At 29.9% G+C, this 15,761-nt stretch overlaps 1 protein-coding gene across 1 annotated transcript; it reads right to left on the bottom strand.

Moving 5' to 3' along the window:
• Positions 1–762: 762 nt before the first annotated feature.
• On the bottom strand, positions 763–13,172 carry LOC135951261 (apolipoprotein D-like). Its single transcript, XM_065500879.1, has 6 exons — positions 13,028–13,172; positions 8,550–8,658; positions 8,362–8,492; positions 8,227–8,303; positions 8,072–8,170; positions 763–1,259 (listed from the first exon to the last, which is right to left on the bottom strand). The coding sequence occupies exons 1-6, from the start codon at positions 13,042–13,044 to the stop codon at positions 1,003–1,005; spliced, it is 690 nt and encodes a 229-aa protein (XP_065356951.1). The 5' UTR covers positions 13,045–13,172; the 3' UTR covers positions 763–1,002.
• Between the last annotated feature and the right edge of the window lie 2,589 nt (positions 13,173–15,761).

Below are 15,761 nucleotides of genomic sequence, written 5' to 3'. Positions count from 1 at the left end.
GTTTAAGTTTTCATATCATTTAAGTTTGCCAGTGTACCCAAGAAAGTCCTTGTGGCAAGTGATATTGTGTACGTGCAATGCATGCGTTTATGCTGTCATACTTACAACAGAAAATATGTAAGTATTAGTTATATAGTTAGTTTAGCAGTACTGATAGTAGGAGCTGAAATATATACAAAATTATTTGTCCAAACTAAACTTTGTTTGTTGCTTTATTTAGCAGTATTTGTGTTTTGTCTTTAAATCTATTTTATTATATGTATCGTGGGTGTATTTTCGTTTATAAATCTGTTTTTCATAACCATAACTCATATACAGTACCAGGACACATAGTAAATATACAGATTTCTTTTCGTACTGTACAAGCGGGCGAGTAAAAGAAATACTATAAATAAATAAGACTTTTCCACTTTGTTTACTGTATGAGACAATATGTATAAATCATAGAAACCCTAAGATAGGATATGTTACTGGAAAATGTTAACAAGATTTGAGCGTAACAACTGAACATAATAAAAATTATTTATAACATTTATTTTAAAAGCTAAATAGTTATGGTTATTTAAAACAACTAAAATCAGTACAGAAAACTGTTAAATTTTTGGTTTATTAAACATATTATGTATAAAATATATAAAAGTCAGTGGTTTATATTTGTTTTTTTAATTTTCCACAAATTTTGAATAATTAATAGAAGTGTATACCACAATCCAATTGCCTGACAACCCCTAATTGTATTCAGCAAATAAAACCAATACTGTGTTTTGCTCATAAATTAAGTATAATAATTATTTGTTTTATCAAACAACTTAATAAGTTGCAAATTTATGCACACACATGTACAAATCTCCATATTCATATAATAAGTAAGAAATAAGACATAACAAACATTTTCACAAATTCAAGCCACCGCATTTAGAAAGTGAAAAAACTTGCTCGCATATAACCCACAAAACTTATAATTACATCGAATATGCGTCTTATTAGACGCATAAACAAATTTCATGCTGTATCTACAACTCGTTCGGTTGATGTAGATGAAAAATCTAGGGTAGTTTGGTCATCGCTAGTGGTGGAGGAGAAAGAAGCTTCTGCGATTTGATCATCTTCACCGTTGGCGTACAAAATATTGGGACAATCCGTTTGAGTTGATTTTATTAAAAATGTCTCCGATAGTTTATTGTCCTTTATGACTTGCTTAGCAGCTAGAATAGCTTCATCAGAGGGTAGACGTTGACGTGTTAAAATCCATAGAAGTTCTGGAAAGTCAAAATAAAATTATTGAATTAATGTATAATAAAATAATAAACATTAAATCAATTTGTATGTAATAGTAAACATAAAATTATAATGAGCATATTAAATTGTTGTGCAAATTTCATGACTAGACAAGTATTTAAAGGCACAGTGGTATTTGGGATCTTTATTTCACAGTAAATTGCCCCAATTTGCATAGAAGTAATACAAAAACAAGTAAGAAAGTATGGTCGGTCAAGCCCGACCATGTAATACCCTACACTAAGTAAAAGAGCAAAAACATTTTTCTTTTAAAATTTCAATAATTTATATTCATGATTATATGGGAGCTATGACCAATTATGGACCGATCACCTTGAAATTAGGTCGTGTGATTTATGTCTATATATTAAAGTTAACTATGTTGAATTTTGTGTGTATACCAACATTTTTAAGAAAGTGATTTTCGGAAGCGGGTCTATATGGGAGCTATGACTAATTATGGACCGATCGTAACACACATGACATGAATTTTGTATATATAAAACTTATTTGGAGCGAAATTTGTGTAGATACATAGATAAATTAAACATTTATGACCAATAAAGTCCAATTTTATGACGGCTAAGTGAAATAGTGGACCGATTTCAACCAGTTTCAATAGGCTTGGTTCTTAGGGCGAAAAAATAATATGTACCAAATTTGATAAAAATATCTTCAATATTGCGACCTGTACTTTGCGCACAAGGTTTACATGGACAGCCAGCCAGCCAGCCAACCAGACGGACGGACGGACGGACGGACGGACGGACATCGTTTAATCGACTCAGAAAGTGATTCTAAGTCGATCGGTATACTTTAAGGTGGGTGTTAGACTAATATTTTTGGGCGTTACAAACATCTGCACAAACGCATAATACCCTCCCCACTATGGTGGTGTAGTACCCTACACTATGGTGGTGTAGTACCTAACAAGTATCTTATATACCCTTCACCAAATTATACTCCAAAATAAAAATTTTAAATATTTTTAAAATGCTTTTTTTCATTTTTTGGAAAAAAAAAATTTTTAAATTCAAATTTTTGTTTTTAAATTTTAAAATTTTTGATTTTAAATTTAAATTCTTTTAATATTTAGCGAAAAAAAACTTTTGGTGAAAAAATTTTTATTTTTTTTCCAAAGTTGTTTTTTTAATTTTTTGGAAAAAAAGATTTTTAGTATAGTTTTTTTTTTTAAATTAATATTAGTGGTTATTATGTCGAACTTTTCTTTTTGTGATTAATATTATTAATTATTATTTAGGCTCGAGTTCATTAAATTGATTTCCTTAGAAATACAATTTATTCTATTCAAATTTTCATAATTCTAAAGAATACTGAAAAAGTTATATTTAGACACACGGCAGAATGGAATGCATTTTCGGGGTTAGCCACCACCCCCTCATCAGCACTCTTTTTGTGTCGATGTAAGTGTCGCTTGTAAATATCATCTATTTAACTCACCAGTTTTTACAGAAATAGAATCAAGGACTTATATCAAAGCTTTCTTTTAATCTTATTTCTGTTTCTACTTTGTTTGAGTTAGACGAAATTTACGAGCTTTCTCAGTGTTGTATTCTTTAGTATTATTACTTGTTTTGTTTTGCTGTAGTCAGCTGTCAGCTAACAATGAAGCAATTGTTGTTTTTTATGTTTGTTCTTTTTGTTGTTTCTTCTGTGTTGGTTCTGTTTATCAGTCACAACTCGACAGAAGATCATTAAACATGTACCACCGTGCCCGGTGTATTTTAAATTAATATTAGTGGTTATTATGTCGAACTTTTTTTTTTTAAATTTTTAGTATTGTTTTTTATTTTTTTTTGTTTTTTCATTTTTTTTAACATTTAGCGAAAAAAAACTTTTTATTAAAAATTTTTTTCCGATTTTGACCCATGTAGGTCCAATTTTCTATGGTCTTACATAACGTCGCACAGTGGTATGAGAAAAAAAAGAGGAAAATAAATCAGTAACTTCTAATCCCATTTGAATGAAATTTTGCATGCGCAAAGAGGAAGTGTAGTCGAGTTTAAGTTTTCAATTTGGACCTCATGAGCCTACCAGGAGCGGTCCCCAAATTAGGATACCTCGGGTATGTTCAATTTTAACCCTACTGTTAGGTTTGGACCATTTTGGTCAAATTTTTTTTTATTTTTTATTTAAATTTGCAATAGCTTATTGTATCAACTTAAAACGTCAGCTCAGGTATTTTTTTCTATTTCAATTGTTTTTTGTTAGTTTTTAGCTATGTATATAGGATAACATCGAACAGAAACAAATTAAAAGTTACAAATCGTAGGTTATGGACCATTTTGGTCCATGTAAATTATTTTATTCTGCATATAATAATTTGCAAAAGTAAAAAAAAACAATTTGGCTTATTGATATTTTCGCAACAAGATGAACTAATTGTTTTTCGATTCAATATGGATACAAATATATTGGATATTATGCATTTGGCATCATATGGGCTTAGAGGAATTGTAAATTCCCCGTTTTCTATTCAAAATTGTTATATCAGCTCTTGTATATGGTAAAATATCTTATGACGATGTTTGTTGTTGAGTCAATAGCTCTGCTGCAAATGGACTTTTAAGTTTTAACTATCCATTTCAACATGTATTCTTCTGATAGGCTAGCATTTTGGCATTTTGGTCCATGTAAATTATTTTATTCTGCATATGAGTAAAAGTAAAAAAAAACAATTATGGCTTATTGATATTTTCGCACCAAGATGAACTAATTGTTTTTCGATTCAATTTGGATACAAATATATTGGATATTATGCATTTGGCATCATATATGGGCTTAGAGGAATCGTAAATTCCCCGTTTTCTATTCAAAATTGTTATATCACCTCTTGTATATGGTAAAATATCTGATGACGATGTTTGTTGTTGAGTCAATAGCTCTGCTGCAAATGGACTTTTAAGTTTTAACTATCCATTTCAACATGTATTCTTCTGATAGGCTAGCCGACATAAAAACTCAGGTCTTCTGCGATTTGAATCATTTGCAGCCCATAAAGAATCAATTTCTGTATATAAAATAAATGCATTCAATGGGGATATATCATCTATATTTGAAAATACAACATTTGGTCATTTATTTGTTTCTCTTTTCGTGTTGTAGTAGCTGATCATTTGATCAACAGTATCAATGCCTCCTTAGATAGATAAATGAAACAATTTTTATCGAAACGAGAAATAATGACAAAAAATTACAAATCCAAATGACCAAAATTTAACCCATATTTGGCATGCTTTGCAGGCATATTCTGCTTGTTGATGAACATTTTCATGACAGTTATAAAAATTTTGAAAGAAGAGCTTTTCAATTGTTCCATAATTCGCTAATTAGAGCAAACTTGTTACTACTTTTTTGTTGTCTTCTGCTGACAACATCATCAAAATCGAAAGCGCTTGTAATCATTTGACGACCAAAACTTATATCAAACAAACCATGCTAATCTTCGGTTTTGCCTCTGCAATACAAAATTATTATGATAACCACTTTACGTATACACAAGACCAAACATATTGTATATACCGATAAACCCCAGCAAGAAGTAGAACTCCAGTATATGCCCGCAATGTGGAGTTTTCTAAATCTTTTCATTTGTTTTCAATTCGTTTTTTCAATGATTATTTATTCTAATCTACTTAGGAGGAAAAAAGAACAGAAAAGTAGACCAAATATAGTGGAATCAGGACACAGCAAAACGTGTTGGACCTGGTGGTAATGTATAATATTCTCTGATGAAGCTCCTATGTGACGTGGTAAAGGAATTTAACTCCATTGCATGTTGTTTTCGTAATGTATATATAGTTTTTTCAACATTTTCCATTTTACATTCACATTTGTCAATATAACTTTTAATATTTTCATCTAATGTGGAAGAAATTGAAATATCTGAGTCACTTTCACTTAGAATTTAAGCAATTGCTGTTCAAATTTCGTCGATTTTCCATTTTATTTCTATCCAAAGATTTTTGATTATAAATATTTAAAATTTTTGGTCAAAAGAGTTTTATGTCAAATTTCTTATGAAAACTACAAAGTGGAACAAAATGGTCAATTACCAAAGATTCGTAAGTTTTTTTAACCTAACAGCAGGGTTAAAAACGATCCTATTTCTTCGTTTGTATTCCGATTTCAAAATATAGAATCTTCTTGCCGAGCACTACATAAAACCTCGTCGTAGCTATCAATTCTCCCTTATAGCTTAGGAGATATTCGCATTTGAAAATTAAATTTTCAACAGGATTAAAAACAGATGAGATTAAAAATCATGACTAAATCCAAAGTTACATGCATTAGAATTTAAAAAATTTAAAAAAGCGATTTTTCGCTATTTTTTTGGGGAAAAAAACTACTTTCATTCTTTTTAAGATATCTAAAAAATTTCTAAGAGGAGGTGTATTGAATTTGTACTGTTTGAAAAAATATCTTTACATGAACTATTTTAAATGAAAAAAAAATATTATTTTTGATACCGAGTGGACCAGGTCCATTCAAAAAACGCCTATTTTTTATATAAAATTAAAATTTAGGGCAAAAATTCTCAAATCGCATAGTCGATGTCAAAATATAGTAACCTATTTTAGATGGCCCAATATGTTCTTAATTATTTTGTAAAGGGTTCCGATAACACCGCCCCTGGTATGGATATTATAGGCAAAAAGCGAAAAAATTAATTTTTGGGATTTTTCAAGACTTTTTGGGAATTTCGGAATACTTGATAACAAATTTCAAAATCTGTTTTAATGTTTCCATTTTAAATAGCAAAATCTACATAACTGTGAAATTTCATTAAAAAATATTCATAAATAAAAATTTAATTTCAATTCGAAAAATTTGTATCTATGCAAAAACTCAATAAAAAGCATTTTTTGTCATATTTTTCTAAAAACTATTCCATGAATTTTTTAATTGTCAAAAGTTATATACATTTTTGAAAAGTAGAAACAATCCTCTATCCATTGATATATAACATGTCTACGTTATGTTTTTTACGTGGCAAATAAATTAGGGAAAACTTAACAACTCGCTGAGAATTAACCTAGCACTGTTATTTACATTCATTAAAATGTTGATATGTAGGCAACATACTTTTTCATGAATTTCTATGTTACGAAAATTATCTGCGAGTTGTTAAGGGTTTAGAAGTTACAGATTTATTTCCCTCTTTTTTTTCTCATACCACTGTGCGTTGTTGCAAAGGTCTTTGAAATATCTATCATTAGATATCCATATTGTCTATATTAATGACTTAGTAATCCAGATATAGATCAAAAATCGGCGCACAAATGGTTGTGTGCGCCGATTTTGTTGATTATACCCTACACCACCATAGTGGGGAGGGTATTATGCGTTTGTGCAGATGTTTGTACGCCCAAAAATATTGGTCTAATACCCACCTTATATAATTTCTACATTTTTCATTTGCGACCCCACAAAGTATATATATTCTGGATCGTTATAGATAGCGAAGTCGATATCGCCATGTCCGTCTATTGAAATCAACTGTATGTTATCTCAGCCATTTGTGGGCCGATTTTCTCGATTTTAAATGGCAACCGAGCCGGAAGAATTCCCGATATATTGATGTATCAATCATGTTTTTAAGTTATTTGGGGGCTACGGAAAGTTGATTTCAACATACAGCCGAATAGACGGACAGACGGACATGGCGATATCGACTTCGCTATCTATAACGATCCAGAATATATATACTTTGTGGTGTCGCAAATGAAAAATGTAGAAATTACAAACGGAATGACAAACTTATACCCATGCCACTCACAGTGAAGGGTATAAAAATAAAAATCAAAGTCTGACAAATATATCTGACAAAAAAAATAAAAATAAAAAAATAAAAATTATTTCTGACAAAAAAAATAAAAATCAAAGTCTGACAAATATTCCTGGCAAAAAAAATAAAACTCAAAGTTTGACAAATATTCCTGACAAAAAAAATAAAACTCAAAGTCCGACAAATATTCCTGACAAAAAAAAATAAAAATCAAAAATAACAATTATATCTGACAAAAAAAATAAAAATCAGAAAATAACAATTATTTCTGACAAAAAAAATAAAAATCAAGAATTTAAAAAGCATGTTATTTTATGAAATTATAGTTGAAAACAATCAAAATGGTATGCTTGACTTGACTCTCCGATATTATCCTGTGATGGCTTTTTTCCTTAGAAATTTCAAGAATAATTATTATTTTCGGTCCCTGATATAAACCCTTCACCAAAGTATACTTTAAGATAAATATCAAAAACTATCATAGAACTTTTTACTCGAGACCCTTGCCGGTCTAAAAATGTGACGCATATTACTTTCTCTCAGACATATAGTTTTGAAAATTTTAATTTCACCATTAAACTCAATCATTCTACACCACTATCCAACGTTCACTAATTAATTATATTAAGCTTAAAACAATTATAGATTTTATTCTCCTCTATTAAATGCGACATGAGGGGAAAGAGTAGAATATATACGATTCAAATACATACATACACAACAGCAATTGTTTTGTGGTCATAAAAAAGTTGTTCTAATTGTTTTTTGCGGTTGGCATAATTAATTACTTAAAATCATTATAATTTATTACTACAATTGAGTTAAGAGCAAGAGAGATGAAATGAAATTAATTCAAATCAAATAAATGATAAGGAATGATAATATATATACATACATATATTTTATAGACAAATAAAACATTTGTAATAAATACTTGCTAGATTTTATGAATAATTTAATTTAATGATAATTTTTATTACTTACTAGCATGACCATATGAACTTATATTTCTACAGCTGTAGACAACAACCCAGTTATCGTAATCGGTCCCCAATACCAAATAATTGGCAGTGTCAACTTTTTCTAAAAAAAAATGGAAAAAACAATTTATGTGATAAAAATATTGTTTAAATACTAACGATTTCTAAATTCTACTGCCAATTGTCCGGGAGCTAAAACTTTGGCACTTCCAACAGCACTATTGGGTTTGTTGATTCTAAATTTTTGTTTATTATTATTGAAGGTTTTTTTTGTATATTAATATAATAACTTACATTACATAAATCCCTGTATTAACTACCGATACGGTATCATTTCCTATATTTTTGTAAACCGCCTGTTGGCACTTTTGTCCCACCTCAAATATAAATGGATATTTCGAGTACTCATACCAGGTGCCCATATACTGTAATGTATGAAATTTATTTATAAGTCAGTAGATATTTAGTTTAATTTTATTTACTCTATCTAAGTCGAATGTGTCTACTATTTTGACTTCGGGACAGGTATTAGGAAATGGTACTTGACATCTGGCAAAGTACATGCAGCCAAAAAGTATGACTAGAAAAATGCTGTAAAGAAAAATAACAATACAATACATTTCATTTTATAAATCCCATAATTTATTTTACTTAAATGTAGCGGAATTAAATTGTGATATAAGTTTTCCCAATTCTTCGTCACCCATAAGGGTTAAAAATTGCTTTTTCTACAACTAACTAACTAACTGATTCGCTTAAACTATGTCCGTCCGGCTGGCTGGCTGTCCAGGTAAACCTTGTGCGCAAAGTACAGGTTGCAATTTTGAAGATATTTAGATAAAATTTCGATACAATTTGAAATTGGTCCATTATTTCACCTAGCCCCCATCCAAATGTCCTCCCGAAATTGCACTTTATCGGTCATAGATGTTTAATTTATATAGCTGACTACACAAGTTTTGCTCCAAATAAGTTGTATATATACGGAATTCATGTCACCAAATTTTATTATGATCGGTCCATAACACTATGCAACAAATGAAGACTTTTAGAAAAACACAAGATCATGACAGTATAAGTTCGACTCTACTACTAAAGGGTAGTAAAACCCTATACTCAGTTTGTCCATTTTGGAGACCGATTTTTTTTATGGGCCCCCAAAGTTTCTGAAAATCAGTACGGCCTCTAAAAAAGGTGTCATCAGTTTTTGGTTAACAGCTAATTCAGACTTTGTGATACGGCTTAACTTTATATGGCAATAATATAGCTAAGAGTCCGCCAAATAAATTTTATTAAATTTTTTTTTCCAAAAAATAGCTTCTTCGTGCACTTTTGTTGAAAAAATATAGGAAGTAAAATTTTTTTTTACTTTTTTTAGAATAACTACCAGGGACTCCTAATATTTCAATAACAATATTTTGCAAAGTTGTAGCTACGGTAAATCTGAATAACTCTTGTGAACGCATCAATGCAATCCGAACATATCTAGGCATTCTAGATAGCTGTCAAAAATCACTTTGTAGCTTAAAAAATTTAGTTTTTTACTATTTTTTGACTCTAAAACAAAAAATTTTGTTAAAAAGAAAAGCACAAGATCATGACTGTATAGGTTCGACTGTACTACTAAAGGGTAGTAAAACCCTATACTCAGTTTGTCTATTGTGCTGGAATAACGACGAATGGGCAAATCATTATCGGTATGATCCGGGCGCATCACTTCATTCAATCTTGATCACGCAAGACTGGCTTGATGCAAGATATGAAAAAACATTAAATTTTTTGAAAGTGGGCAAGGTTTGTGTAGCTTCTGAAGAGTAAATATAAGCTTTTTATGTAAGTTTTTGATATCCGTGGAAACCTTATGACTTGGAGATTGACATTTTAGTGAAATGAATTAATTTTGTGTTTTTTCAGACGTATTTTACCTTAAAAACTAACAATATTATAAAATGGTGATTTTCCATCAAGAAAAATAAAAATTTTGAATTAATGTAAAATTTGAACAGTTACAAATATCACAATAAAATTTGGAAGTAATATAGATCTGAATGTTCTTAAGTCAATGGCGTCACTAATGTTGCCATTCTTTGTTTTAAAACATCGAAATTCATAAAACGGGGAAAATGTGTTCCAAAAACTGAGTTTTTTTTAGAAAATAGCCCACTTTGACGTTATTTGCAGTATGATAGTAAAAACGTTTTGTATGTATATAAACAATATATAGGGCTATACAAATGTGACGAGCTTTTGAGGATCGATGCTTTGGATAAGGCCAAATTTTACTTTATACGTTTTTGCATTAAGTTCTCTTTCCAGATCATAAAAAAATGTATATAGCCACGAAGAAAATTAGTTGTTTATAAAAGAAAAAATATGGGGACTTTTTTGGGAAAAAACTTAAAAAACACACGCATACAAAGTTGAAAAAAGATGCTTCAACTTTGGATGCGTGTAACTTTTTATAGGGACGAAATAATTGTTATCAGGTTTATTTTATTTTCTTTAGAATTTTATCGCAAGTATACGTCATATATAAAAAACAAATTTCGACCTTTCGTAGGCCCATCATATATAAAATTCAAAAAAAGATCGAGCAAAATTTAAAAAAAAATTAAACCTAAATATATCTTGAGCTAAAAAAGATAACCCACAGATAAAAGCATACTTTTGTAGACCTTCTCAACGACTATCTATATTTCTCCTAAAAATGTTGGTATACAAACACGAGCTAATTTCACGGTGATCGGTCCATAATTGGTCATAGCTCTCATATAAGGCGCACTTCCGAAAATCACATACGAATATAAATTATTGAGATTTTAAAAGAAAAATGTTTTTGCTCATTTACTTAGTGTAGGGCATTATATGGTCGGGCTTGATCGACCATAGTCCTTACTTGTTTTTTTCATCACGTTACTTTCAAAAATAAATATATATGTTATTTCGGTCAAAATGGTCACCGAAAGAAATTCGTGAAAATATAATTAAAACTTTTCAATAGAACCCAATATGGACTCTCAAAACATAACTGTTTCAAAAACCATTAAACATTATAAGGAAGACTTGAACAATGAAAGAAAACCTGGATCGGGAAGAAAAAAAGTTCTAACAGATATTGTTAAGTCCTTTGCCGAACAACTATTTCGAAGAGCACCGAACACTTCTATCAGAAAAGCAGCTCGTAAAGTTAAAAGCTCTGACACTCTTGTGAGCAGAGCCCAAGTTAATGCTGGGTTGAAATCGTACTAGGTTTAAAAAGATCCAGATCGCAATGCGGTAAAGAACTTAGTAGCAAAAGAACGATCGAAAAGATTCAGCTTAAATTTTATCAAAACAAGTAAGAGAGCTATATTCGGCTGTGCCGAATCTTATATACCCTTCTCAAATTATACTTCAAAATAAAAATTTTAAATATATTTAGGTAAACTAATAAAATTTTTTTTTTCCGAATTTGTTTTTTTAATTTTTTGGAAAAAAAAATTTTCGAATGGTTTTTTAAATTTTTTTTTTTTTAGTTTTTTCAATTTTTTTTTTTTTAATATTTAGAGAAAAAAAAACTTTTGATGAAAAAAAATTCGGGTTAAAAAATATTTTTCCGATTTTGACCCATTGTGGACCTACAATTATTCGTGTGATTTGTTTAGGTCGTGTGATTTGTGTCTATATGAAAGTTATTTATCATGAATTTTGTATGTATACCATCATTTTTATAAGATTTATTGACTTTAAAGTGATTTTCCATAATTAGTCATAGCTCCCATATAAGACCCGCTTCCGAAAATCACTTTAAAGTGAATAAATCTTATAGAAATGATGGTATATATACAAAATTCATGATAAACAACTTTCATATAGACACAAATCACACGACCTAATTTCATGGTGATCGGTCCATAATTGGATTTGTAATCCAGTTATTGTGCAAAAAAGATGAAAAATTGGTTAAAAAAATTTCAAAAATGGGCATTTTTGCGATTTTTAAGGCACTGGGTGCACCTTTTTCGGGTAGGTATGTTCCGTACGTTTTTTCTACTATTCAATATCTACAACTTTGCTTCAGCCACAAAAGAGATATTCCGTACGGTATACAAGATATAACCGTGCTAAAATATAGAAAAAGTGATAAAAATCCACCTTGAGGAAAAAAAATTCGTATGGTCATTAAATTATTACGGCAGCCAACTTGACAAAACTAATGATGCAGAAGTTCTTATCCTTGGGGCTATTTTCACGTGCAATTGTCAGAATTTAGTCCCAAAGCAATGAACTGAAAAATGTTGTATTGTGTTAGATATCCATATTGTCTATATTAATGACTTAGTAATCCAGATATAGGTCAAAAATAAAAACGCCACTTGTGAACCGATTTTCTCGATTTTAAATATTACCGAGCAGGAAGAATTCCGGAGATATTGATGTATGAATCGACTTACTTCCCTTTACAAAAGGTCCAGTATTACTCATAGGTCCCATATAAGGTCCACTTCCGAATATGTAGATGTTTTAGTAAGACTGTGTTTAAAACTTATACCAATAGGGATAACATTCTGAAAGTTTAACTCATCCTCCATCTACATTGTGAGATGCAAAAACATCAGATGAAGACTATAAATTTTAAATATTTATTAACTGTTATATTGTGATCGGCTTCACAGTTTATTATACAGAACGGACCAAAACTAATATAAAATTTGCTTAGGTACATGGAATATGTTTTGGATATTATTGTCAAGCCTAATTTATATATTGTTTTCAATATTGGTGTTAGTGAAAACTTTTAAAAATGAATAATGACGTGTATTCTGTACTAAATACTTAATACAACTTGTAATAAGTTTTTCTATTATATTGTAGAATGACTAAGTAGATGATTAGGCTTGTTATAACTACATATAATCTTTAATTACATACACTTATTAGATGTCTAGACTTGGCAGTATTTAAATTGCAACTCACTCACCTCATATGATTCCACATTGTTTTAAAAACAATTGTGTATTCGCTATTGCCTGTCTATTTGATGAATCTGGTCAAGGTTTTTTTACAACAGAACTTGTTAGAGATTATTGAAGAATTAAACTTGTTTTTAGTACAATTAAAAGCTATTTAATGTTAAAAAATATTATTTGATGAATTATTATTTTTCATTTAATTGTATGTTAGCAAAACTTAAAGTTCTTTTTATATTGAAGTGTAAATTATGTGTTGAAATCTATTTTTCGGCTGTGATTTTTTTTGTTTATTATTTATTTTTACAAGTTTTAGAATTTTTAATTTAATAATTTATATGTTACATTTGTCACTGCAATTTTGCTACTGAAACAATTTAAATGATTGTTCTCCCACTTTATAAGCAGCAGATGCAAAAATGCACTTCATTGTATTTGATTTTGTACTTTTTTTTTTTTGAAATGAAAACATAAAAAGCCAGGAAAGTATAACAAAAAAGATTTTATTTTGAATTTGTTTATTTGTTTATTTATTACGACAGCTAGTATTTGTTTAATTTATAAAGTGTAATTATCATGTGTGTAGCTTTTTTGATTTCATTTCAAATTATTATCAATTTTCACTTTTTTTCTATTGTTCCATTTACAATTTGTTTTGTGCGCTCTGATGTTTAACAGTGAAATTTTGTTTAAGAGATAATTTGAACTGTGATAAGAGCTCGGAAGTTTTGTTGAACTTTTAACATAATAACAGGCAGTTTATTTATTAGAAAACATAATAATTAGTAAATTAGTGTTTTATAAAAAAATTAGATTAATTTTTATGTGTCTTGGGTGAACATTTAGTTCAGATAGTTCATTTCATAAGATAGCTTTTTCAAATAAAAGGGAACTGTATTTTTTTAAAAATACATACTTAATAAAATCCAGTTTTTAAAATTTTTATTATAAATAAACAATATATTTTTAGAAGAAAAACAACTACGAGCAGTATTTTCCGCCCTGCCGAATCTTAAATAACCTCCACCTAAATATGATGATATAACCACTGAAATAATATGACAATTGTTCGAAAGATATTGTATTTCAAATGAAAAAAAAATTATTTCATTCAGCAATTCATAATTCAAATGCATAATTGTTCCGATATAAATATAATTTGGATATAAATATAATTTGGCACAGCGACTTTTGAATACATGGGGATTATTTGTGTCGAATTTCAATTTAATAGCGATATTTATAAGCCATTTATGCGTGTTTAAGTGATTTTTGGAAGTGAACTTTATATGGCTGCTATGGTCAAATATGGTTCCATCCATGAAAAATGTAGTTTTGTGATTTCTTATAGCACGAAACTTATTTCTGCTGAATTTTGTATGGATACTGCAATTCTGTAAGCATTTATATACCATAGAACCATATTTCGGGAAGAAATTTATACGGGGGCTAGGACAAATCATGGACCGATTCTTATAATTTTCAGCACAGTTAGTCCTTCTATCATAAAAGTAACGAGTGTGAAGTTTTATGGAATTATCTGCAATATATTTACAGAAATAACCAAAACAAGTAAGAAAGTATGGTCGGTCAAGCCCGACCATATAATACCCTACACCAAGTAAATGAGTAAAAATATTTTTCTTTTAAAATATCAATAATTTATATTTTTGAGTGATTTTTGGAAGTGGGCCTTATATGGGAGCTATGACCAATTATGGACCGATCACCATAAAATTAGGTCGTGTGATTTATGTCTATATTAAAGTTAACTATGTTGAATTTTGTGTGTATACCAACATTTTTAAGCGATTTATGCACTTTAAAGTGATTTTCGGAAGCGGGTGACATGAATTTTGTATATATAAAACTTATTTGGAGCGAAATTTGTGTAGATACATAGATAAATTAAACATTTATGACCGATAAAGTCCAATTTCGAGGGGACATTTGTATGGGGGCTAGGTGAAATAATGGACCGATTTCAGCCAGTTTCAATAGGCTTGGTCCTTGGGCCGAAAAAGTAATATGTACCAAATTTGATCGAAATATCTTCAAAATTGCGACCTGTACTCTGCGCACAAGGTTTACATGGACAGCCAGCCAGCCAGCCAACCAGACGGACGGACGGACATCGTTTAATCGACTCAGAAAGTGATTCTAAGTCGATCGGTATACTTTAAGGTGGGTGTTAGACTAATATTTTTGGGCGTTACAAACATCTGCACAAACGCATAATACCCTCCCCACTATGGTGGTGTAGGGTATAAATATATGAAAATGGTCAATTTTGTTTAGGTTGTCTCACATTTTGGTTCATAACTCTGGTTCTACTGAACCGATTTTGATAATTTTAAAATACCCAACTGCTTAGGACATTTTTTTTTTTGGAAGCATACCTTTGTTGTTTGTCTACTTTGGACGTGAGAGTGTTTTACACAGACGGACAGACAGACGGACATAGCTCAATCGACTTAGACTGATTATTTCTCAATGTTGCACAAGGAATGAAAAACCTATGCATACCCTCATTCACAACATATGGTGGTGGAGTGTATAAAAAGAATAAATAACTCCATCTCGTTTCAATAATGTTTATACCCTACACCACCATAGTGGGGAGGGTATTATGCGTTTGTGCAGATGTTTGTAACGCCCAAAAATATTGGTCTAACACCTTAAATTATACCGATCGACTTAGAATCACTTTCTGTGCGCAAAGTACAGTTCGCAATTTTGAAGATA

Source organism: Calliphora vicina, chromosome 2, assembly GCF_958450345.1.
Source record: "Calliphora vicina chromosome 2, idCalVici1.1, whole genome shotgun sequence".
NCBI lineage: Eukaryota > Metazoa > Arthropoda > Insecta > Diptera > Calliphoridae > Calliphora > Calliphora vicina.
The sequence above is the reverse complement of the archived record's forward strand: the minus strand, read 5'-3'. Positions and strand labels throughout refer to the sequence as shown.

Excerpts from the sequence above, each read along its gene's own strand:
- LOC135951261 (XM_065500879.1), bottom strand. Across the intron at positions 8,493-8,549 it reads ACACATTCGACTTAGATAGA|TATATGGGCACCTGGTATGA; the intron begins GTAAATAAAATT and ends CATACATTACAG. Across the intron at positions 8,304-8,361 it reads AATACAGGGATTTATGTAAT|AATCAACAAACCCAATAGTG; the intron begins GTAAGTTATTAT and ends ACAAAAATTTAG.